This window comes from Capricornis sumatraensis, chromosome 4 (genome assembly GCF_032405125.1).
Source record: "Capricornis sumatraensis isolate serow.1 chromosome 4, serow.2, whole genome shotgun sequence".
In the NCBI taxonomy this organism is placed as follows: Eukaryota; Metazoa; Chordata; class Mammalia; order Artiodactyla; family Bovidae; genus Capricornis; species Capricornis sumatraensis.
Window position 1 is genome coordinate 137,648,558 of NC_091072.1, and position 25,937 is coordinate 137,674,494.

At 38.8% G+C, this 25,937-nt stretch overlaps 1 protein-coding gene across 1 annotated transcript in view; it reads left to right on the top strand.

Annotated features, from left to right (window-relative positions):
* The window catches only part of SLC15A5 (solute carrier family 15 member 5), a 93,468-nt gene that overhangs the window by 64,892 nt on the left and 2,639 nt on the right, over nucleotides 1-25,937 (top strand). Inside the window, 1 exon segment of the mRNA XM_068969731.1 lies at nucleotides 21,237-21,345. Coding sequence (XP_068825832.1) covers nucleotides 21,237-21,345 — 109 coding nt within the window.

Consider the following 25,937-nt stretch of genomic DNA (forward strand, 5'->3'; position numbering starts at 1 on the left):
CTCCAAGCAAGAGTACTGGAGTGGGTAGCCACATCTTTCTCCAAGGGATCTTCTCAACCCAGGGATCAAACCCACATCTCTTGCATTGGTGTATACTTTACCACTGAACCACCAGGGAAGCAGGCATATATCAAAGCCTAGAAGTAAGGAGTCACCTGGTGCATCAGAGGAATTCAGAAAAGATCAGTAGCCTGAAAATATTCAGGGAGAATCACGTGAAGTCAGGTCAAGGAAGCAGGAGTAAAATCATGCAGGAACTTTGGGTTACAGATATTTTTTAAAAAGCTGTATGCAATATACATGGAATCTAGAAAAATGATATTGATGAACCCATTTACAGGGCAGAAATAGAGACACATAGAAACAGATAGAGACATAGAAAATGGTCTTGTGAACACAGGGGGGGAAGGATAGGGTGGGACCAATTGAGACTGTAGCATTGACATATATACACTACCATGTGTAAAACGGATAGTGGGAAGCTGATGTACAGCTCAGGGAGCTCAGCTCAGTGCTCTGTGATGACCTACAGGGATGGGATGGGGTGGGTGGGAGGGAGGCTTAAGAGGGTGGGGATCTATGGATACTTATGACTGATTCATGCTGTTGTACAGCAGAAACCAACACAACATTGTAAAACAGTTTCCCTCTAATTTTAAAACATCTATATGCAATAAGAATGTATAAAGGCACTAAGCAAGTCACATCTCTTTGTGTTTTAAGATCCCTGCGGATGCAGTATAATTTGGAAAGGAAAGAAGGGTGGCTTGGGAGAAGCAGGATGTGTTCAACTGAAGTGAGACTCAGGCAAGTCTAGTAATGATGAGCTAGTGACAAAGTAGGCAGACGGAGAGAAATGGATGAATGTGAGCTTGGTTTTAGAGGCAGCGTAGTGAAGTTTCTGAGTTAGGAGGTGGTAGCATGTAGAAGTGGGGTCAAGGAAGCGGTCCAGATTCTGCCAAAAGATACCTGGGTGGGCAAAGATTCTATTCACCAAATGGAGAACGTTAGAAGACAGATAGGTTGGAAAACTTATCACCTTTAACACATTAAGTTTGACCTATCTATGAGACATCCAAAGGGAAATACCTGGAGCTCAGAAAAAGGATCTGGGTTAGATATATAAATATGACAATCTGTGGCACAAAAATAGCATTTGAATCCAAGGAAGTGAACAAAATTATCTAGTGTGAGTATTAAGAATGAGAAGAGAAGGAGAGGAGGACCTAGATATTAGAGGTTGGGTGGAGGAGAAATGGCTGGCTAGAGAAGGAAGAGGACACCCAGAGAGGTGGGGGGAAATGCATGCTTTCATGCTTGGATGTGTATGTGCGTGCATGTGTGTTTGCGTGCTGTGTGTTCACTGAAAATAGGAAATAGTAAGTTGTGTTAAATGCTACAGTGAGATCTGAAACTATCAGCACATTGATAATTGGCTATACTCCAATACAAAATAAAATGTCTAACAAAAAACAAGGATCAGTAAGAAATGAAAAAGAAAATTCTAAAGATGCTCTGAGGGTGAAATAGCTCAAACAAGTAATGTAAGGAATGGTCAAAAAAGAAGAAATAGCAAGTATAAAACTCAGAAAATTCGTCAATCTTTTAGTTTCAGAAATGCTGCTCAGTGATGAAGTAAATGAAGTCAGATATTAAATATGATGATTAAATATGATGAAGTAAATGAAGCCAGATATTAAATATCTGTATAGAACACATTTCTATTTAACAGCAGCAAAACAGTCATTAACATCATTTGATAATGAGTGGTCCTTTCCCTTATATTCCCTGTATTTTATATAAACAATATATGTTTATATATAAAAAAATGCTACTGTGAGATCAAATAATAGAATGAAGAATGGAAAGTATCCTTAGATTTGCAACATTATGATCCTTAATAACTGTAACAAGAGTCATTTCAGCAGTGAAAAGGGAAAGAAAACCAGGTTGGAACAGGGTCAAAAATAGCTACTAAGTGAGGATATAGAAGCGTCACATTTAAAACAACTTTTTTTTTTTTTTCACTTTACAATATTGTATTGGTTCTGCCACGCATCAACATGAATCCACCACGGGTGTACACGTGTTCCCCATCCTGAACCCCCCTCCCACCTCCCTCCCCGTACCACCCCTCCAGGTCATCCCAGTGCACCAGCCCCAAGGATCCTGTATTGAACCTGGACTGGTGATTCGTTTCTTATATGATATTATACATGTTTCCACGCCTTTCCCCCAAATCATCCCACCCTCTCCCTCTCCCACAGAGTCCAAAAGGCTGTTCTATACATCTGTGTCTCTTTTGAAGAACTTTCTCTGAATATTTAAAAAATAAAGTGGTGGCTGGAGGAAGCTGTGGGTAGATTTGCCAACTTTAGCAGATAAAAATACAAGACACCCAGTTACATCTGAATTTCAAGTAAACTAAATTTTTTTAGAATAAATATATCCCATGCAATAATATGGATGTACTTTGCATAAATTATACTTTATAAAGTTACCAGTGCAATATTCAGGACATGTTCCTTCTAAAAAAATATTTCAAGGTTGTTCTTAAAATCAGATTTAACTATGGGTCCTGTGTTTTATCTGGGAAACTGAGATGTGAGTTCAAGATACTTTTTTTTTAATCTTGAAAGATACTTGAGCATGTTTAACTGATGAAAATATCTGGTACAAGTGGAGAAATTAAAAATGCAAGAGAATGGGGGAGAATGGATACACGTATGCGTGTGGCTGAGTCTCTTTGTTGTGCATCTGAAATTATCAGAACATTATCAATGGGTTATACTCCAATAGAAAATAAAAAGTTTTTTAAAAAGAAAGAAATATATGTAAGCAAAAAAAAAAAATGCAAGAAAGAAAGGGAGGTTGACTTCTTATCAGAGGGTAGATATTTCTTTCCTCTACTGAAATAGAAGAAAGGAGAGTGGGTGTGCAGGTGCAAGCAGATGTATAGTTCTCGTATTAGAAATATACTGGAGTCTTCCTTTCAAGGGTCCCAACTTTCTTCATAAAGTAGGTAGCAAACCATTCATGAGAGCAAAAAGGAAACAGGATGAGAATGAAGAATAAGAAGAATGGGAGATAGGAGAATGTTATTTCAAGAGCTAGAAAAGATGATTTAGAAGAGAAGTGCTGGACTTCCCTGGTGGCCCAGTGGTTAAGAAGCTGCCCGCCAATGCAGGGGACATAGGCTCAGTCCCTGGTCCGGACAGATTCCACATGCCGCAGGGCATCTAAGTCCATGCACCACAATCACTGAGCCCATGTGCCTAGAACCCGCGCTCTGCAACAAGAGACACCACCACAATGAGAAGCCCATGCACCACAACTAGAGAAAGTCCGTGTGCGTCAAAGACCCAGCACAGCCAAAAGTAAATAAATAAAAAGAAGAAGAAAAGTGTTAAGATGGGCGGTAGTGTTGAAGGCGTAGTTGACACTGGTGATCATGAAGGGCGATTTCAAACCACCTAAAGCATGATTCTACCCAGTAATATTCAGGTGCTCAAGGCAGTCATGAGACTGTCCAGTAGATTTTAAAATGGTCTAAAGATCACAAGACACAGGGAGAAAGGCACAAACTCTATTCATGACTTTAAGTACTCTGGGGGTAAATCTTATAGGCTATTTTCTCATAAATATGCAAAAAAGTGAGAAAGCTTTCTTCTCAAATTCTGAAATTAATGTCTGCACCATTAGCTAATTGAAGCTGCAAATGAGTGAACAGACTGTACAAGCAGGCAGATTTGGGACAGAAATCAGTTCCTGCTATAGCCATGATGTTATTTAAATTCAATATTTCACTCTTTGAAATAGCTCCACTTAGAGATGGATTTATTAAATCAGTCCACAAAAACATATTAGGTTCCTACTATGTGCAAGTACTGGCTAGATACTGAATTAATAATACCGAGGCTGATGTTTAATTAACAAGAAGAATCTTATAGAAATATTTGACACTCAAATTAATATCAGATATATTCATTTGACTAATGCTATTACAATTACAGTTCATTGCTAATGGCATTATCGGGCTATTATCACAAAGCATTACCTCTCTTCTAAAACTCATTTCCATGATAATTCATTGAAATCATCATGAGAACACACTATCTTGATGGGTTTTTACCTCCCAATGCTCTTCAAAAGAATGAACTCACCCTTCTAAGAAAGCTTGTTATCCCAAATAGTACCCAGGCCCGTTCTCCTGCAGTTCAAGTGAACAATGCATAGAGATTTCTCTACAGTTTTGAAAGACACTGTGTCCCTGCAAACAGCAAGCTGATTTCATTTTTATCCACAATTCCCAAGAAGTAGAAATGCAAATTTAAGTCTCCATGCAGACCTTGTTATGAGAAAAAAGTATGGAGCATGTGTAGATTCAGGACCAAACTCCAACCACCCCTTCATTCAACAAATACTTGTTCTATCTCCTTTACATGACTTTAGGCAAACAGTGCAGCCTCTCTGTGCCTGTTTCCTTGTCTGTAAATTGAGGGTAATAATAATTTGAGTAGTTATTAGCTAAATATGAAAAAAGTGGTAGAAAAGCCAAAGTTAGAATATAGTTGTTAGATATTATTTCCTTCAGGTATCATGAAAATTAATGTGTTTTAAAAATTAACTCAGGTAGGAGAGCTATGAATCTCAAATGAAGCATTTAAATCAGGTTACTGAAAGGAGGAAGGAAAGAAATTAACATTTATTAAGTGTCAGTTATATGCAGACCTTGCTACATGCATTTCACAAGGATATTATTTCATTAAATCTTCACAACAATTCTTTGGGGGTAGGTATTTGTAGCCCCATCACGGATAAGAAGGAAATGAGCTCAGAAAGCTATACAAGTTGCCCAAATCCTATAGCGGTGGATTCCTGATTGGAAAGCTCTTTTTACTGCATAGGGTTTATTCTCGAGATGCAGAAGCACATACACCCTGGAGAATGATGGCTACATCTTTTTAATTGCCTACTTCTTGGCTTCAAAGCCAAAAGCAGACAGCGAAGTGATAGATGTGCCTAAAATAAAGTAAGGTGTAAAACCCATTTCAGTTTTGCCTCAACCATTTTGGATATTTGCTAAACCATTCCCATTATAAAATAACTTAAAAAAAAAAATCTAACAAAGTTTGAAGGAAATAATTGCTCCCTGTGCCCAACTGAAGTCCTTGAAGATTTTCAAAAGGCACATTTTAAGGTTTTTGACTTTTCAGTTCAGTTCAGTTCAGTCGCTCAGTTGTGTCCAACTCTTTGCGCTCCCATGAGTTGACAGCACACCAGGCCTCCCTGTCCATCACCAACTCCCAGAATTTACCCAAACCCATGTCCATCAAGTCGGTGATGCCATTCAGCCATCTCATCCTCTGTCGTCCCCTTCTCCTCCTGCCCTCAATCTTTCCCAGCAACAGGGTCTTTTCAAATGAGTCAGCTCTCCGCAATCAGGTGGCCAAAGTATTGGGGTTTCAGCTTCAACATCAGTCCTTCCAATGAACACCCAGGACTGAGCTTCTGATCTTTTGACTTTTAAATAAAGATAAAAATAAACAAATAGGACCTAATCAAACTTACAAGCTTTTGCACACCCAGAGGAAACCCTAAACAAAATGAAAATACAACCTACAGAATGGGAGAAGATATTTGCAAATGATATGATGGACAAGGGCTTTATTTCCAAAATATACAAACAGCTCATACAACTCAACTACAACAAAATAAACAACCCTATCCAAAATTGGGCAGGAGATCTAAATAGACATTTCTCCAAAGAAGATATACAGATGGCCAATAGTTACTTGAAAAGATGCTCAACACTGCTAATTGTTAGAGAGACGCAAATCAAAACTACCATGAAGTACCACCTCACACCAGTCAGAACGGCCATCATTAAAAAGTCCACAAATAATAAATGCTGGAGGCAGGGTAGAGAAAAGGGAACCCTCCTGCACTGTTGACGGGAACGTTAGTTGGTGCAGCCACTATGGAAAACAGTGTGAAGGTTTCTCAGAAAACTAAAAATAAAATTGCCACATGATCCAGCGATCCCACTCCTGGATACATACCCAGACAAAACTGTAATTCAAAAAGATAGATCCGCCCCTATGTCCATAGCAATGCTGTTCACAATAGCCAAGACATGGAAACAACCTAAATGTTCATTGACAGATGAATGGATAAAGAAGATGTGGTGTGTGTGTATATATATATATATATATATATATATATATATATATATATATATATATATATATACAATGAAATATTGTGTGTCATGTCTGACTCTTTGTGACCACATGGACTGTAGCCCACCAGGTTCCTCTGTCCATGGAATTCTCCAGGCAAGAATACTGGAGTGGGTTCCCATGCCATTCCCTTCTCGAGGGGATCTTCCTGACCCAAGTATCGAACCCAAGTCTCCTGCATTGCAGGTGGATTCTTACCATCTGAGGCACCAGGGAAGCTGGCAATAATTACTGAACATCTGTGTGTGATAGAATGAAATATTACTTAGTCATAAAAAAGAATGAAATAATGCCATTTGGAACATTGGAACATAGTATGATAATAGAGATTATCATGCTAAGTGAAGTAAGTCAGAAACAAAGATAAATGCCATATAATATAGGAGATCCAACCCGTCCATTCTGAAGGAGATCAGCCCTGGGATTTCTTTGGAAGTAATGATGCTAAAGCTGAAACTCCTCATGCGAAGTTTGGAGTAGTAGTTTGGCCACCTCATGCGAAGAGTTGACTCATTGGAAAAGTCTCTGATGTTGGGAGGGATTAGGGGCAGGAGGAGAAGGGGACGCCAGAGGATGAGATGGCTGGATGGTATCACGGACTTGATGGACGTGAGTCTGAGTGAACTCCGGGAGTTGGTGATGGACAGGGAGGCCTGGCGTGCTGCGATTCATGGGGTCTCAAAGAGTCGGACACGACTGAGTGACTGAACTGAACTGAAATGCATGTCACTTATATGGAATCTGAAATATGACACAAATGGGTCTATGAAACAGAAACAGAATCACAGATATAGAGAACAGACCTCGGTTGCCAAGGAGGAGAGGGCATAGGGGAGGGATGGAGTGGGAGATTGGGATTAGCAGATGTAGGCTTTTATATGTGGAATGGGTAAGCAGCAAGTCCTGTTGTATGGCACAGAGAACTATGTTCAATATCCTATGATAAATCATAATGACAAAGAATATTTTAAAAACAGTGAATATTTATATGTACAACTGAGTCACTTTGCTGTACATAGGTAATAAACACAACATTGTAAATCAACTATACTTCAATAAAAAATTTTAAATATTTTCACAGCTCCATAACATTCAGAATGAAATGTTAGTAAAAAGAGAAAATACTACCTCTTCCTCCAAAAAGAGATAGTTGAAATCTGCCTTAAATCAAAAACAATATGCTTGTCATAACTGAAATATGCCTGGAATCAAAACAATATGCTTATCATTTTATATATATATATATATATATAATATATAGTGTGTGTTGTACTGCAGAAACCAACACAAAATTGTAAACTATTTTCCACCAATTAAAAAATAAATAAAATTTTTAAAAAACACCCAATATATTTTAGCACTTAAAATAATGTCATGTATACCTGAGGCATTGGGTAAATCTAGGATTTCAATACAGAATATAGTGAAATGTCACTGAAGGGTTCAGACTCGACTGGTTATTGTTACTTGGGGTGTTATAATTTCCAAAATAAAATCTTAGGATAGGTTCATAAATAGCACATAGCTTGCAACTTACAATATTGAGGCTGTCATCCAGACTTTGACTGCTGAAAAAGAGTTGATTGTAGTGGAAAACCAGCCATTTTTGGTCTTTTATAATAAATCAGAAATAATTTTTAGAAGTCAAATATCCTCAAAAGTATGTTTGATGAAGTGGTTTAAAAATATTTTTCTCCCATAAAGGTGCCCATATATGTTTTAAAATATTATTATTCTGCCATATATGATGAAATAAATTCAAAGTATAAAGGAATGGAGAAAAAGCTGTGGCCCATGGGCTCAGTAGTTGTGGTTCCCATGCTCTAGAGCACAGGCTTAATAGTTGAGGCACACAGGCTTAATTACTCCACAGCGTGTGGGATCTTCCTGGATCAGGGATCCAACCCATTTCTCTTGAATTGGCAGGCACATTCTTTTCCACTGAGCCACCAGGGAAGCCCTATGGGTATTTATTTTAAACAAAATTAGTGCCTGAATTAATCCTGATGAAAGCTCAATACACAAATTTGTATTAAGTACCTACCTTTCGTTCTTTCCTTAAAAATATTGAGAGATCATCCCATGTCATATGAAATTCTTCTCTGAAAGAAAAAAGGAGTGCTTACTTTTAACAATTACTTGATACGTTTTATTGCGTGGATGGGGATATATATTGATTTAATTTTAATATATATCATATACATGTATAATATATATTAATTTGCCTTTTCCTTCTTAAGGAATGTTTAGACTTTTCCCATTTTCTAATGCTAATAAATATTACTAAGGTGTGCATATTTTATATAATCTTAAAGTACATCAGGTAAGGATTGTCCCCTTAGAATAGAATCTTGGAAATGTGATTGCTCTTTCAATGAAGTTAAATATTTTAAAGACTCTTGAGAAGTAAAGCCAAATTGTTTTCTAAAAGGCCAATCAATTATGCCACCAGTGTGGTAGGATAATACTTGTCTCAATGTATTAATTTCAGCCCTGAGCATATTACTATTTTAATCTTCATCAATCTGATTAGCAAAAAATTATATTCCATTGTTACTTTAATTTGTATTTTTAAGAACAGGAAATTGAAATTTTTAGTGTGATGAACATTGCTTTTTTCTTCATAAAATGACATATCATATTCTTTGCCCATTTTTCTTTTAGTCTATCTGTGTTTTTTCTTATTGCTTTCCATGTTCTTTAAACTTTAGGGATAGTATTATATCATTGCCATTTATTGCTAATATTTTCCCAGTTTTAACTAAACATTTCATTTTATAGATGAGTGTTTTACATGTGTTTTGTTGATATATATTAACAATCAAATCTATCAACCTTTTTCATTGTGATTAACTTCGTCACATTTATCTATGGTTACGGAATTTTGCATGCTCAGTCACTCCAGTCATGTCCAACTCTTTGCAACCCCATGGACTGTAGCCTGCCAGGCTCCTCTGTCCATGGGACTTTCCAGGCAAGAATAGTGGAGCTGGTTGCCATTTCTTACTCCAGAGGATGTGAACCCAACCTGGGTCTCCTGCATTGCAGGCAGATACTTTACCACTGAGCTACCAGGGAAACCCTATGGAATTCTAGTAGAACAGACTTATTCATGTGGACTTCATTTTTGTATTAAGTGAAGATAACACTTATTTGATTCAAATAAACAAGTTTCACAACATAATTTGATATATTTTGAGAAAAGTTAGTTAAACCAAAAATATTCCACAACTACAGGATAAATGAAATGAAACCAGTTAGTGATATGTACTTTAATATAGACTTAGTTCTCAGCTGGTCTTAGCATTGTTTCAAGGATGTCTTTCTGTCTTGTTCCTTTCCAATGCCTCTTGAGTTTAGCTTAGTATCACTCTCTTTTTAATTATACAGTTTTATGATATATAATGCATCCAGTGGCTCAATGGGTAAAGAACCTGCCTGCAAATTCAGGAGACATAGGAGATGCAGGTTCGATCCCTGGGTGAGGAAGATCCCCTGGAGGAGGAAATGGCAACCCACTTCAGTATTCTTGCCTGAAAAATCCCATGAACAGAGGAGCCTGACAGGCTACAGTCCATGGGATTGCAAAGATTTGGACACGACTGAGCAACTAAGCATGCATGCATGCAGTGCATATCAGGTATTACTAATCATACTTCTTGTGGTGATTCATTTATAAAAATATAATAAGTAGAAGCCAATAGCAAATTTTAGTGGGGAAAGTTTTTATAATAGTTAGTGGTCCATCTAGGTGTGTAACATTTTTAATTTATTACTGTTAAAAATTCAGTTTAGTAAGATTTTTTTCTTGAGAAATCTGTATGCAGGCCAGGAAGCAACAGTTAGAACTGGACATGGAACAACAGACTGCTTCCAAATAGGAAAAGGAGTACATCAAGGCTGTATATTGTCACCCTGCTTATTTAACTTATATGCACAGTACATCATGAGAAACACTGGGCTGGAAGAAACACAAGCTGGAATCAAGATTGCCAGGAGAAATATCAATAACCTCAGATATGCAGATGATACCACCCTTATGGCAGAAAGTGAAGAGGAACTAAAGAGCCTCTTGATGAAAGTGAAAGAGGAGAGTGAAAAAGTAGGCTTAAACTCACCATTCAGAAAGCTAAGATCATGGCATCTGGTCCAATCACTTCATGGGAAATAGATGGGGAAACAGTGGAAACAGTGTCAGACTTTATTTTTGGGGACTCCAAAATCACTGCAGATGGTGATTGCAGCCATGAAATTAAAAGATGTTTACTCCTTGGAAGAAAAGTTATGATCAACCTAGACAGCATAGTCAAAAGCAGAGACATTACTTTGCCGACTAAGGTCCGTCTAGTCAAGACTGTGGTTTTTCCAGTAGTCATGTATGGATGTGAGAGTTGGACTGTGAAGAAGGCTGAGCGCCGAAGAATTGATGCTTTTGAACTGTGATGTTGGAGAAGACTCTTGAGAGTGCCTTGGACTGCAAGGAGATCCAACCAGTCCATTCTAAAGGAGATCAGCCCTGGGATTTCTTTGGAAGGAATGATGCTAAAGCTGAAACTCCAGTACTTTGGCCACCTCATGCGAAGAGTTGACTCATTGGAGAAGATTCTGATGCTGGGAGGGATTGGGGGCAGGAGGAGAAGGAGACGACCGAGGATGAGATGGCTGGATGGCATCACTGACTCGATGGACGCGAGTCTGAGTGCTGCAATTCATGAGGTCACAAAGAGTCAGACACGACTGAGTGACTGAACTGAAGTGAAGATTTTTTTCTTTGCATATATCCTGAACATTTCTTAGAGTTATTGTTGGCATTTTATGCTCTTTTTCTTTTTGCTATTATGAACTGAATCATTCTCCCTCATTACAACTCACTGAGATAATCACTATTATATAGGGAGATTATTAATGTTTATGTCTTCATCTTGCATCTAACTTCTTAAACTTTCTTAGTAAATTTATGAGGGCATTTTAGTTGATCCTTTTAAGTGTACAGCTAAATTCTCTAATCTTAAGATAAATACAGTTTTCATCCTTATTTTCAATATTAACTCCTCTGCTTTGCATCCTCATCAGGACACAGAACTTCAGTGCAATGTTAATAACAGAATACAGTCACATTTTATCTTTCTCATGGCCTTAACAGGAATTTTTCTTAATTTTCTATTAAGCATATTTATAGGTTTATAAAGAGAATCTTAAAGGATGTTATCATAAGAACATTTCTGTTTCTTGTTCTCTAAGATTTAAATGAAGCAGGCTAAATTTTATTGAATGCTTCTTAAGCAGTTCTTGAGATCACCTTTTGATTTTTCTTACTGCTCTTGACATTACAGTATATTTAATTAATAGACTTTTCAATATTAAATCATTTTAACTACATGGGATAAGCAATCCTCAGTAGCATCAATACTTGATGATCTTTTGCTCTTTAAGATCCGGAGGAAAGACTCACTTCTTCCATGAAAATGAAAAGGTGCATTTAGACCTCATGTGTCTTTGAGGATCATTCTTTGCAATGTTTCTTTCCCTGCTATTTCTTGCCATTAAGATTTTTCATTTCTTCTAGGTCCTATTTTGGCAAATAGCGTTTTGTTAGATAATCATCCTGTTTCCAGAACATTTTTTGACACTAACCTAGCATACTCATAACTTAACATTGTTATATCGTCTGATTCATTTGTTGTATATTTTGATTGGATTTGTCAAGTTTTTTTGTTGTTGTTGTTACATTTTCCTGCAATGAATCAGCTCTTAGAACTGTTTAATATACTTTAAGATATTGACTTCCTATTCTATTTCCTTCCTCCTACTTTCCTTAGATTTATTTATTTTCTGATTTTCACGTTCAGTGTTTAATTCATATATGCTCATTCTTACTCTAAAAGTGAAAACAATGTGCCTTTAAATGTCTCTTAATAGGATTTAACTCTGTATGCTTTAATTTGTAAATGCAATTTTCTCATTTTTTTATTTTCTAAATACATTGTGATTGTAAATTTCATTTCCTCTTTGACCAGCTAGTTATTTAGGAGCAGAATCTTCAATTTACAGGAATTTGGTTTGTCATTAATGTTATCTAAACTTCTATAAGTCCTCTAACATTTTTCTTTGTACTCAACAATATTGTAATCTTAATTAAACTCTTACCAATCATATTATTCCTTTTTATTGAAGTATAGTTGATTTACAGTATTGCATTAGTTTCAGGTGTACAGCAAAGTGCCAATTACATTATTCTAATTCTCTACATTAGGTTCCTTTTTGCCTATTCTATCAAAAAAAAAGAATCAAACTATGATGTAATCATTCGGCAGAATTATTTATCTATCTGTTTTTTTATCTCTGCATTTCCAACAGATTTTGTTATGTTTCATTACCTAAGAGATATTCATTGACATATCTGCAATATGAATTGAGCTTTTTATCAATATAAAAAGATCCTCGATGTCCCTTTGACATGGTTTTTCCTTTGAATTCAGTTTTTCCTGAAATTAGTTTTTTCTGCTATTTTATTTTTACATTTGCTGTATGCTGCTGCTGCTGCTAAGTCGCTTCAGTTGTGTCCGACTCTGTGAAACCCCATAGACGGCAGCCCACCGGGCTCCCCCGTCCCTGGAATCCTCCCGGCAAGAACACTGGAGTGCTGGCCATTTCCTTCTCCTTTGCTGTATGAGTTTCTCATTTCATCATTATTATTTTAAACTTTGTCATTTTGTGTTGGGGTATTTTGTAAACAACAGCAATAATATGTATTATCATCACATTTCCTCCCTCATATGGATTTTTTTCTGTTTACTCATCTCAGTGAAAGTGAAAGTGTGTTAGTCACTCAGTTGTGTCCAACTCTTTGTGAACCCATGGACTGTAGCCCACCAGGCTCCTGTGTCCATGGCATTCTCCAGGCAAGAGTACTGGAGTGGGTTTCCATTTCCTTCTCCAGGGAATCTTCCCCACCCAGGTGTAGAGACTGGGTCTCCTGCATTGCAGGCAGAGTCTTTACCATCTGATTTACTGAGGAACAGATTTACTGAGGAAAGCTCAAGGAACAGATTAACTGAGAGGCAGTATCTACTAACTGAAAATGTATATGGATTTCCTTACCTCCAGTCACATTCCCAGGTGGCGCTAGTGATAATGAACCTGCCTGCCAGTGCAGGAGATGTGAGAGACACAAGCTCAGTCCCTGGGTCAGGAAGATCTTCTGAAGGAGGGCGTGGCAACCCCACTGCAGTATTCCTGCCTAGAGAATCCCGTGAACAGAGGTGCCTGGCTGGCTATAGTCCATGGTGTTGCAGAGTTGGACACGACTGAAACAACTGAGCACAGTACAGTCACATTCCATATTTTTGCCAAAGTCTTTTGTTAAAAATATCCCCAATAAAATCCAAGTTACAACAATAAGCAGACTGACATAAGAATGTTATCTACCCCCATTTTCTAGTTCTTCAACACTCTGATCATATAGTGTGATTATAAACTTCAGTTTCAAGCGTACTTGACTTTCAGGTGCTCCCAGAACTCATGTTCACCTATAATACTTCTGAAGACTACACTTCTGGGATGCAATGTCCCCTGACTGTGCTGTGCCCTCATTACTTCTTGTCTAATGGTTTATGGAAGTTCCGCTCCCTGATATAATAGTTTAGAAGCAGAGGTACTTGGTGCTGGGTGCTGGCTAGAAGGATATAGGGAAGGGCTTCCCCCACCATCACCAAAAAAAAAAAAACACACACACACAGTAACTGTGCATTAGCTCAACAACAAATACCATCTTTCTGTCTAGGACTGACCTTGATTTCTGGGGTGGGGGCATATCCCAGTCACCATGTTGGCGAGAGAGGGATCCTCCTACCTAAATAGCATAAGATGAATATGTGGGAAGACGAGACTGACAGCAGTTTATCCATCACCTGTGCTCATGTTAGGGTACGAGAGCATGCTGTGCCTGGCCCTGTGGGGCTGCACCCAGGAAAAGAGTATACAATCAGGGTCTGTGAGGGACAGACTTATTGCAACAAACAGTGATGTGATCTCTGCTTCCAATAGGAGAATGTGACTGCTGGGCTGAATAATGGTGAAGGACTGGTAAGAAGTGAAATCTGTTGAGGACCAGTTGGAGTGTAGCTGGTCTGGCTGATAGTGAACTAGCTGGAGGGGCCAATATCCCCCTGGGTGAGGAACATATATGATGAAGCAGGGAAATGTGTAGTCAGGCCTTTAGGGCTCTGTGACACTCAAGACACAAAGGCATTACATGAAATGTTAGGCTTCACATCACAGGGCATAAGATGCAATAGGATTTTCTTTTAATAGATGCAAAAGTATTTTCTTTCACATCAGCAGTTTTGTGCTGTTTACAGCATCATAGCATGTGTGGGTCACTATATGTATTTCTCAAGCCCATTCCTAAAACCTTAAATTTAGTGTAAATTATTCTGAGTCTCATAATAAGTTGAATATCAATCCCAGGATTTAGGTGGAGATACCATCTTAGATATTTTGGATGTTATTTGGAGAAAGCTATTTCAAAGACTGCTGTCCAGATGTTTTTAGACTATTGACAAGATGCTAAGGAAAATCATAATTAATCATTACATTAGCACCAACAGGGAGCTGTAATTGTGCAGTTTTAAGAGTAAGAAATGAAGGTTCTGGAAATTCCCTCATGGTCCAGTGGTTAAGAATCTTCCTTGCAATGCAGGGCACACAGATTTGATCCCTAGTCGGAGAAGTAAGATCCCACAGGCTGCAGGGCAACTAAACCCGCAGGCTGCAACTAAGACCGATGCAGTCAAATAAATAAATATTTAAGAAAAAGGGAAATAAAAAGCTCAAAATAAAAAAGAAAATGAGGGTCTACTGAGTGAAGCTTCGCTTTATCTCTCTGCACTTTCTTCTTTTCATTAATAAAATACAAGAACTAGTTTAGATAAGTCTATGGTCCTTTTATCTCTAAAATGACCATGATAATTTAAGATAAACAGAAACATTTTATTTAGTGCCTATAAAGTCTAATGTTCAAGAATAATTACTGGTGTACCTCAGAGACACTGTAGGTTTGTAAAGTAAATATAGCAATAAAGCAAGTCACGTGGATTTTTTTCATTTCCCAAGGTATATAAAAGTGCTGTTTACACTATACAGTCTATTAAGACAGTATGTGTAAAAGACATTGTATATTAAGACACTATATTGTCTATTGGAGAAGGCAATGGCACCCCACTCCATCACTCTTGCCTGGAAAATCCCATGGAAGGAGGAGCCTGGTGGGCTGCAGTCCATGGGGTCATGAAGAGTCGGGCACGAATGAGCGACTCCACTTTCACTTTTCACTTTCACGCATTGGAGAAGGGAATGGCAACCCACTCCAGTGTTCTTGCCTGGAGAATCCCAGGGACGGGCGAGCCTGGTGGGCTGCCGCCTATGGGTTCGCACAGAGTCGGACACAACTGAAGTGACTTCACATATTGTCTATTAAGATGGTATAGCATAAAACATGTTTACACTGTAAGTCTGCTAAGTGCCCAGTAACATATGTCTAAAAAAACAATGTACATACCATAATTAAAAAAGGATTCTGTTTGGGGGAAGTTTCCTGGTAGTCCACTGGTTAGGACGCTGCACTTCCACTGCTGGGGGTCCGTAGTTCCCGTGGTTGGGGAACTAAGATCCCACACGCCACATAGTGTGGCCAAAAAAAAAAAAAAAAAACTGTTGGAAAAATGGCACCAGTAGTCTTGCTTGACAAGAGTTGCCACAAACCTTCAGTTTGTAAAAAATGCAAGATCTGTGTAGTGCAATAAAACAAGGTATGTGGTATATCTGTATGTTTCATGTTACTAATCCATGAGCTCCTTTGCTTAAGAGATGGAATGCCCATTTCCTGGTACATAAAAATTTCTTAAATGATTTTCAAATGAACAAATAAATCTAGCTGAGTGAGAGATGATTTGGGGGGGGACGGTGAATAATGCCAAATATTTTTTGAGTGTTCTTCTAGTCAGTAGTCTAACACTCATTACTAACAAGCTGGTTACAATATCAAAGTACGTCACCAAGGCTTAACTGTTAGCATTAACAAACAGCACTGTGTCATCCCCCAGATTCTTCATGTGGCTATTTCTTCTCACATTGTTAACCTTCCTGTCCACCCCAGCTAAGACCTAGAGAAGTCTCATTAGTCCCATTCGAGACCTAAAGCCGTCACTTTGCCTCCTTTTGCAAGGATGCTCCTGATTTCCATCAGCTACTAGAAATGTCAGATGAAAAATGGCACGAATGTGAATTATGACAATAAAAGTTTATAAGCTACTAAAATGAAGTTATAGTACCTAAGAGCTGAGTCAACTGACAATGGTAAATGGAACATTTTACAACCAGTCCTGGGATAATGATAAAAAAAAAAAAATAAAAGGCACACAGAACATGAAATATCTGACAGGAGATGGGCTCAAGATCAAGCTCAGGCCCCATGAGTTTGTATGAGCACCTCTCAAGTGAGGCGCAAGAAGGGATAGCCTAATGCCCATGGAGGGTACCCTCTCTGTGCCCAACCCTCAACATCTATTATCTCTTTTTCTTTTCATACCAGCTCAGTGAGAAGGGGTACTGCTATCATTTTAGAGAGGAGAAACCAAGGCTGAAGCCATCCATTTGGGCAAATCCTCAATAAACAAACTATTAAATAATAGACTTCAAAAGTCTCTCTGATTCCAGCAATGCTGTTTCTATATTTTTTTCTATATCTTTCTATAGGTAATGCTAGCTCTAAAGAGCATACGTAGACATGTAATACTAGGCATGTAATACATAGACATGTATCTCATATATAAAGCAAATTTAAGCTTCACAAAGAATCTCTCTCTCCAACTTGATGCTAGTGTTTGTTCCATGTAATCAATTCAGGTGATGGTTTTCTTGACCATGAAGTGCACCATGTAAATTAGCTACACAATCAAAGGCTTCCCTGGGGGCTCAGATGGTAAAGAATCTGCCTGCAATGCAGGAGACCCGGGTTCCATCCCTGAGTTGGGAAGATCTCCTAGAGAAGGAAAGGCAAAACTATGGAACTAGAATGAGATCAGCATTAGGAAGAAAGATGAACATTAAAAATCATATTTTAGAAAGAATTCTCCTATATATAAAATAGAAAACTAATAAGAACCTACCATATAGCACAGGGAACTCTACTCAATACTCTGTAATGGCCTGTATGGGAAGAGAATCTTTAAAAAGAGTAGATATATGCATATGTATAACTGATTCACTTTCCTGTTCAGCAGAAGCTCAGAAACATTGTAAATCGACTATACCCCAATAAAAATTTTAAAAGAAAGAATAAAGGACTTCCCTGGTGGCTCAGATGGTAAAGCGTCTGCCTACAGTGTGGGAGATCTGAGTTCGATCCCTGAGTCAGGAAGATCCTCTGGAGAAAGAAATGGCAACCCACTCCAGTACTCTTGCCTGGAAAATCCCATGGATGGAGGAGCGTAGTATGCTATAGTCCATGGGGTCGCAAAGAGTCGGACACAACTGAGCGACTTCACTTCACTTCACTTCAAAGGAGTATGATCAGGAGTTTGACTAGGTGGTATGGTTCTCTTTTATTTTCTTTTTTTTTTTTTTTCCCCTCTCTTTTATTTTCAAAATAATTCCAGTCACCAAATATCTTGTGTTATTCATAAATTTCCACTGCCTTTCTCTAACTTTTCAAGTACTACATCCTCCTGTCAGCCCCATGCACATGATACCAGGTGACACTGTTTCTCTTGTGTGCCCACCCCAGCACCCCCAATGAGAGAGATGCACGCACACTTACCCCACACCGGGCACCTGTGTGCATGCTCAGTCTCTCAGTTGTGTCGAACTCTTTGTGACCTTATGAACTATAGCCCGCCAGGCTCCTCTGTCCATGGGATTCTCCAAGCAAGAATACTGGAGTAGGTTCCCATGCCCTTCCTCCTCCAGGGGACCTTCCTGACCCAGGGATCAAACCTCTGTCTCTTATGTCTCCTGTATTGGCAGGCAGATTCTTTACCATTAGCGCCACCTAGGAAGCCCTGATAGTCTGGTATTTGCTGTAATTGCACAATTTCTTAGAAATATTATGTTTTACCTTTGAAGATCTTATAAAATTTATATTCTTCTCCCTCATCTGACTTTGTTATGCAATAAAGATAGTCTTTTCAATTACTTATTATGGAGTAAAATTCATGCTCCAAGAAGAATTAATGTCATGTTAATTCTGAGGCTTTGCCTACTCTGTGCAAACTCCTCTTACTCTAGCCAGAGAAACACGGTGATAAAATGGTATAATCGCATGACATGCAAAGTGCTGATGTGAAATGAAAAGGACAGAAATATGATTGGGATATTAATTCAGGAGAAATAAGGAAATGGGACTGTTTGAATAGGCTTAGCAGGATGGTTTAGTTCTTCCTGAAAATAAGTGTGATGCCATCTCAACTTACCTTGACCTCTGCCCTGACTCCCACATTCAGGTACAACCAAATGTTTAGTTTCTAAACACACACACAAACACATGCATTAAAAAGATTACAAAATACCCAATAGACAGACACAGACATTCAGTGAAACTTCTCCTAAATATCACATAAAGGCAGCATGCCAATGTAGCAATAAAACCGTAAATTTATATTGTAATGGAACACAAATTAATAAAATGGGGAAGTAGAACTTACAAAATAGCTTTAAACTCAATACCAGATTTCATTATAGGTCCTAGACTATAATGGACACAAGATAATTTTCATGGTTGATCCATAATAATAGTCATTGGGAAGTTAAATGACAGAAGAGCAGCAGCTTTAAGTGGGAAATGGCACAATTCTTCACAGCTGTCATGCTTGTGCACTTGCTGACTATCAAGCTTGAACAAAGCATTTAATTCAAACCCCATTTAAAAGTATACACTGTCAAGAGAGAGGCCAAAAACCATATACTAGTTAAGGAAGCAACATATAACCCGTGTGCCAGAGATGACACTGAAGATCAAGTCAGTTGGAACATAGACAGATTGCTCACAACCCATTGTAGGAGCTGACTATTCAGAGATGATCTCTTCCTGGTCTTATAATGCATAACATTTTGCGGGGTGGCCACCTGATGGAAAGAACTGACTCATTGGAAAAGACCCTGATGCTGGGAAAGATTGCAGACAGGAAGAGAAGGGGACAAAAGAGGATGAGATGGTTGGATGGCATCACTGACTGGATGGACATGAGTTTGAGCAAGCTCTGGGAGTTGGTTATGGACAGGGAAGCCTGGCATGCTGCTGTCCATGGAGTTGCAAATAGTCGAATATGACTGAGTGACTGAACTGAACTGACTATTTTGCCCATTCAGAACTGCAATTGAATTTAAATTCTCTCTCTGAAGATAGATTTTGCCTTTTAAGTAATCTTTTAAACTTCCATAATGCTATATATCTATGATATATTATTACTTCTAAGATCCTACTGCTGTTTTTAAAAGTAGTGCATAAAAATAAGTGCTACATGTATAATGTATATGATAGAATACATCATATTTCATAGAATATATTCAATATTAAATTTCAACACCCACTGAAGAAAAACTGAGTGTGTGTGTAAGTCATAGTGATAATATGGATATAGATATATAGATTTAGGTATGAAAAGAGAGTTCTAGCAAAGATCCAAAGCAAAAGTCACAACTTAGAAGTGTAGTGAAAGCAATGACCTTGAACCCTAATTAATTTCCTATATACTCAGTTTGGGGCTTCCCAGATGATGCTAGTGGTAAAGAACCCGCCTGCCAGTGCAGGAGATATAAGAGATGCGGGTTCATTCCCTGCATTGGGAAGATCCCCTGGAGGAGGAAATGGCAACCCACTCCAGTACTCTTGCCTGCAGAATTCCATGGACAGAGGAGTCTGGTGCACTACAGTCTGACTCTGCAATCCTATGGACTGTAGTCCACCAGGCTCCTCTGTCTATGGGGTTACAGAGTCAAACATGACTGAAGCAACTTAACACACCACAGCACATACTCAGTGTGACATCAAAAGGAGGTGAAGATTCCTTACTTAAGGGTATTAAATTGAGGAATTCTCATCAGGTTAAAAGAAAATCTTCACATGAACCACAGACTGCAATATGACCAATAGGGTCTGTGGTATTAAAGTAACTGGATTTATCCTATCTCAGTTATCAAAATAAAGTAACCTCTGGCATCTACATGTATTATCTCGCTAACCTTACAATTGGACTTCCCTGGTAGCTTAGCTGGTAAAGAATCCTCCTGCAATGCAGGAGATCCCAGTTCAATCCCTGGGCCGGGAAGATCCCCTGGAGAAGGATTAGTCTACCCACTCCAGTATTCTTGGGCTTCCCTGCTTGCTCAGACAGTAAAGAATCCACCTACGATGCAGGAGACCTGGGTTCGATCCCCAGGTTGGGAAGATCCCCAGGAGAAGGGAATGGCTACCCACTCCAGTATTCTTGGCTGAAGAAGTCCGTGGACAGAGGAGCTTGGCAGGCTACAGTCCATGGGATCACAGAGTCAGACACAACTGAGTGACTTTCACATTCACAACCTTACAATTAGCACATACAATGGGCTATCTGGTGATGACAAATAATTTTCATACATCAATGTATTTTACCAAACAATCCCTATTGGGGGTGCCAAGCACTGTTCTATATATTAAACATATAAGAATAAATTAAAAATGTGATTCTTGCAAATTAGAAGCATAATCAGGTTCTTCTGATACCTATATTGTGCTATTGAAATCAAGTTTTTTGACCTTCAAAACATTTGGCGTGCTTTGCTTATTATTTTACTGTTAATTACAGAATTAAATGAATTTTAACTCTGAGTTTCAGATGTGCTTTTTTGCTCTGTAGATATTATTCAAGCGAATAAAACTCTATGAATTGTGGAATGATAAAATATTCACAGAAACTTACAACTCTGCAGTTGAATAACAATTACATTTGTTCCAAACAGGCAATTGGTTTCCAAACACATTAAACAAAGGCAATTTAGAAAACTTCTTCTTTTTCTTGGCATCATTAACATTGTTGAACGTCCTGGGATTCTGGAGTGTTTCACAAAGGTAAGTGTGTGGTAAGATGAACAATTTCTGAGTCCATGAAATATTGATCTGGGAGCCATCACTGAGCCAATGGGAATCTTGTATTCCATGACTGGACAAATTAGCATATTAGAGAAATTTAACAGACATTCAGAGCAAGAAATTTTCATTTAGACTTCACTTTTTCCATCAGTCCTTATAATAAAAAGTTCTTCGCTCAACTCTAAAAAAAGATATTTTTCCTCCAACATACAGTGCCATTTTAGAATTAGAAATAACCATATCGATAATAAGAATGAATGAGTCATTATCATTAAAAGCAAATATCATTAAACAAATAGCTAGAAATCTAATGAGCCTTAAGATTTGGATTCCATTCAGGCCTTTAAATCAGCAGTGACCATTTCAAGGTCAATAACAAACTGTGCAAAATCATTTAGCCAGTCACCTGAGACCATTCAAGTGGCTTAATATGTATCATCTACCATCCATTGCCAGGCCCTCTCTCTCAGTGATGTCTTCTTGGATGGCTGTGTGCTTTTGAGCAAAGTGCCTCACCTCTCTGAGCCTCTGTCTTCACACATGTAAAATAAGGACAATAATTCCAACCTTTTGTGGGCTTTTTGTGGAGATGAATTTTGATAAAAGACCAAGCATGTCTGCCATGTTGCAGAAACTAAATATGTCTTTATTTTCCTCACTTTTTTCCATTCATTTATCTATTTAGTCACTTAGTCTCTCATCTAGTGCCACTTATTCCTTGCCTGAATCATTCTTTTATTCCTCTAATAAATCTCTTTTGGAACATCAGTCATGGGAAGTGGTAAATCAGAAGGACATGCAGTCGGTATCAGTCAATGGGGCCTATGGTCCAGCATAAGAGAAACACTGAGACCTCATGTGAGACAGAATTAATGACAAAAATAAAAAAACAAAACAAAAGTTAAAAGTCTTAAGGGCTTCCTGAATTTTAAAATTTCTAACCTTCCAAAGTGTATGTTATCAAAGTGACCATCTGTACTGTAAAATCTCCTTAAAAATGCCTGCCTGGTTCTTAGATTGACCACCACATTAGAAAGTCAGATTCTTGCAGAAGGATTCAACAGCAATGTCCCTGTCTTTGCAGCAAAACAGAGTCAGCAATAAAAACTGAAACTGAAGGCAAGGCTTCTTTCCCCTCTGGCCACTGCCTCCAAATACATGAGTGTCACCCATCAGCTAATTCTCACAAATCTGTGTTGTTTCTCAATTTCACGTACTCTCCCACTGTAAGATTTGACCCTGTGTTTCAAAAAGTAGTTTGGGTCATTTGTCGAGACGTGCACAGATCTCAAGTTTGTCCTCAGAGTGAAGAAAGAGAAACAAAATTGTATCTTAACACATAAATGTGGAATCTAGAAAAACGGTAGAGATGATCCTATTTGCAGGGCAAGAATAGAGACAGACACAGAGAATGGACACACAGACACACAGTGAGGAAGGCAAGGGCAGGCTGAATCGGGAGAATGGAATTTACATATATACACCACCATGCGTAGAATAGATAGCCAGTGGGAACCTGTTGTATAGTACAGGAAGCTCAGCACGGTGCTCTGTGATGGCCTAGAGGGGTGGAACGGGTGGGGGTGGGAGGGGATATATATATACATATAGCCGATTCACTTTTTTGTACCACAGAAACTAACACAACATTGCAAAGCAACTATATCTTAATTAAAAATACATATATGTCGATAAAGTTGAAAAAAAAAAAAAGCAATCTTTAGAGGCAGCCCAGCTGAATCCAGTCCCACAGCTTAGCTGCACAAACCTCCGCAAGTTGCTTAACCTTGCTCAGCCTCAGTTTCTTCTTTGTCGAAAGGAAACAATAAGAATGGTAACTGTGCCATAAGGTTATTGTGAGGATAAGAAAATACTCAAAAATGTTAGCAATAATAATAATAATGGCTTCATGTGTTGTTTTATGCTCTCTTCTTCCTCCTGTTTATTTTTCACCTAGACTCACGCTGAGATGTGGCCAAGATGACCATGACTGTGGGCTAAATTCAGGTATCACTAGCACGGGAACCAAAACTCTATTACTCTGGGACTGACTCACACATTTATTCATTTATCCATTCATTCAACCAATGTGTTTAGCATCGTTCCAAGCACTTGAAAAATAAAATTGAAGAAAGCAAAGTACTGGTCTACATGGAGCAAGCATGTAGCACTCAAAATATTTAAGTGTGATTATTCTTCTGTGATTGTTGAGCAAGTGAGTTACTATAAAGTGAGAGATGCTAGAGCAGGGTTCAGAGAAGGAGGCAGGAATAAAAACATACAAAGCACCAGAGATTGGGGGAACCAGAGATAAAAGGACTAAGAGATAATGTAGGCAGGGCTTGTGCATGTGTGCTAAGTCACTTCAGTCATGCCCTACTCTTTGCGACACTATGGACTATAGCCTGCTAAGCTCCTCTGTTCATGGGATTCTCCAGGCAAGAATACTGGAGTAAGTTGCCATACCCTCCTCCAGGGGATCTTCCCAACCCCAGGTATGTCTCCTGCGGCTCCTGCATTGCAGGTAGTCTTTACCACTGAGCCATCGAGGAAGCCCCAAGGTAGGGCTTATTTAGAAAGAAATCGGATTCTTACCAAATCTTCTCCATCTCCTGTATGCTTTCTTTTATCTTGCATCCTTTATGCGGGAAGGAAACAAACAGAGGATGAAATAAAGCAGGATGAGAAGAAATTAATTTTCTACATGTTGAGCATTTCTGTCTTAAGCAGCATGATTGTCCACCTCTCTGATCTTATCACTCTATACATGAGAACTGTGGTGTTGGAGAAGACTCTTGAGAGCCCCTTGGACTGCAAGGAGATCAAACCAGTCCATCCTAAAAGAAATCAGTCCTGAATATTCATTGGAAGGAATGATGCTGAAGCTGAAACTCCAATACTTTGGCCACCTAATGTGAAGAACTGACTCATTGGAAGAGATCCTGATGCTGGGAAAGATTAAAGGCAGGAGAAGAAGGGGACAACAGAGGATGAGATGGTTGGATGGCATCACCAACTCAATGGACCTAAGTTTGAGCAAGCTCCGGGAGTTGGTGATGGACAGGGAAGCCTGGTGTGCTGCAGTCCCTGGGGTCACAAAGAGCAACTGAGTGTCAGTCCATGGACATGACTGAGTGACTGAACTGAACTGAATACATGAGAACACTGAAGTGAAAACCTAATTGAGTAAATTGTGCTGCTTTTAAGTGCCACGGAGGAGCCCTCTTCCTGCTCTGATGACTCCTTAAATCTATGGGGATGGAGACTGTCCCTTCAGCTCAAGTAACTGTATTCACCACCACCTGTTGATCACCCTCCACAAGAAAAGAATGCTTATCCCATTTCGGAAGAAAGGAGAGTCTAAAAAATTTGCCCATAGAGATTAAATAGCTAGAACCAACTACATTAGTTCAAAGGAACACGTTGCCTTGGGTATCTATTCCCAGTTGGGACTGGAGAGGCCTAATCAAAAGCATTAAGCGAGAAATGGTATGGAATATAAGTGATTAGATCAGTGTCTGCAGTGAGAGTGCAGGGTTCCAGCTTATTTCTATACTGATTGCTTTTGTCAAACACTGGCAAAAAATAAGGGGCTTCCCTGGTGGCTCGGTGGTAAAGAACCTGCCTGCCTAAAAGGAGACGAGGGTTCGATCCCTGGGTCAGGAATATACTCTGGAGTAGGAAATGGCAACCTACTCTAGTATTCTTGCCTGGACAGTCCTATGGACAGAGGAGTCTGGTGGGCTACAGTTAATTGGGTTGCAAAAGGATCAGACATGACTTAGCAACTAAACAACAACAAACAATAAGGATGGAAATGGGAGAAAACACAGATGTCTGAGGGATAGTATTATTGAAACATTATTTATGAGAGAGATGATGTTTTATCTCAATACACTTCCAAACACAATCTAGTTCTTACCAAACCCAAAGGTATATCTGGTCAGAGCCAGATATTGGTGATAAATCTATCAATGTCAGTCCCAAGTATCAAGGGGAGTCCCAAGCTATTCTTGTCCCAAAGATCCTGAGGCCAGTGGATTAATGATGAAACAGCACCCTCACTAATATACAAGTGGAATTAGGTCTATGCTAGCATACAAGGGCACCCCACCATCAAGTTTATATTACTGTGCTACAATCCTGGTGTAAGTCCTAGAACCAAACTAATCTTGTTGAGGTCAGTGGAAAATCACTTACCTGGGTATGCTACTGTTTAGTCTCTAAGTCATGTCCAACTCTTTTGCAATTCCATGGACTATAGCCCATCAGGCTCCTCCATCTGTGGGATTTCCCAGGCAAGACTACTGGAGTGGGTTGCTATTTCCCTCTACAGAGGATCTTCCCAAACCAAGGAGATCGAACCTGTATCTTCTGCATTGGCAGGGGAATTCTTTACCTCTGAGACACCAGGGAAGCCCCAGCTAAGTGTAGTTAGGAATATTCCAGAGAGTCAGACCAGGTGTACCTTCCATTTCTAAGAAGAAACAAAAGCAAATAGTCTCTGCCTCTGTCTGTATTAGAGTCCTCTTCAATCACATCTGAAATAGTGACATGAACACCTGAGGCTC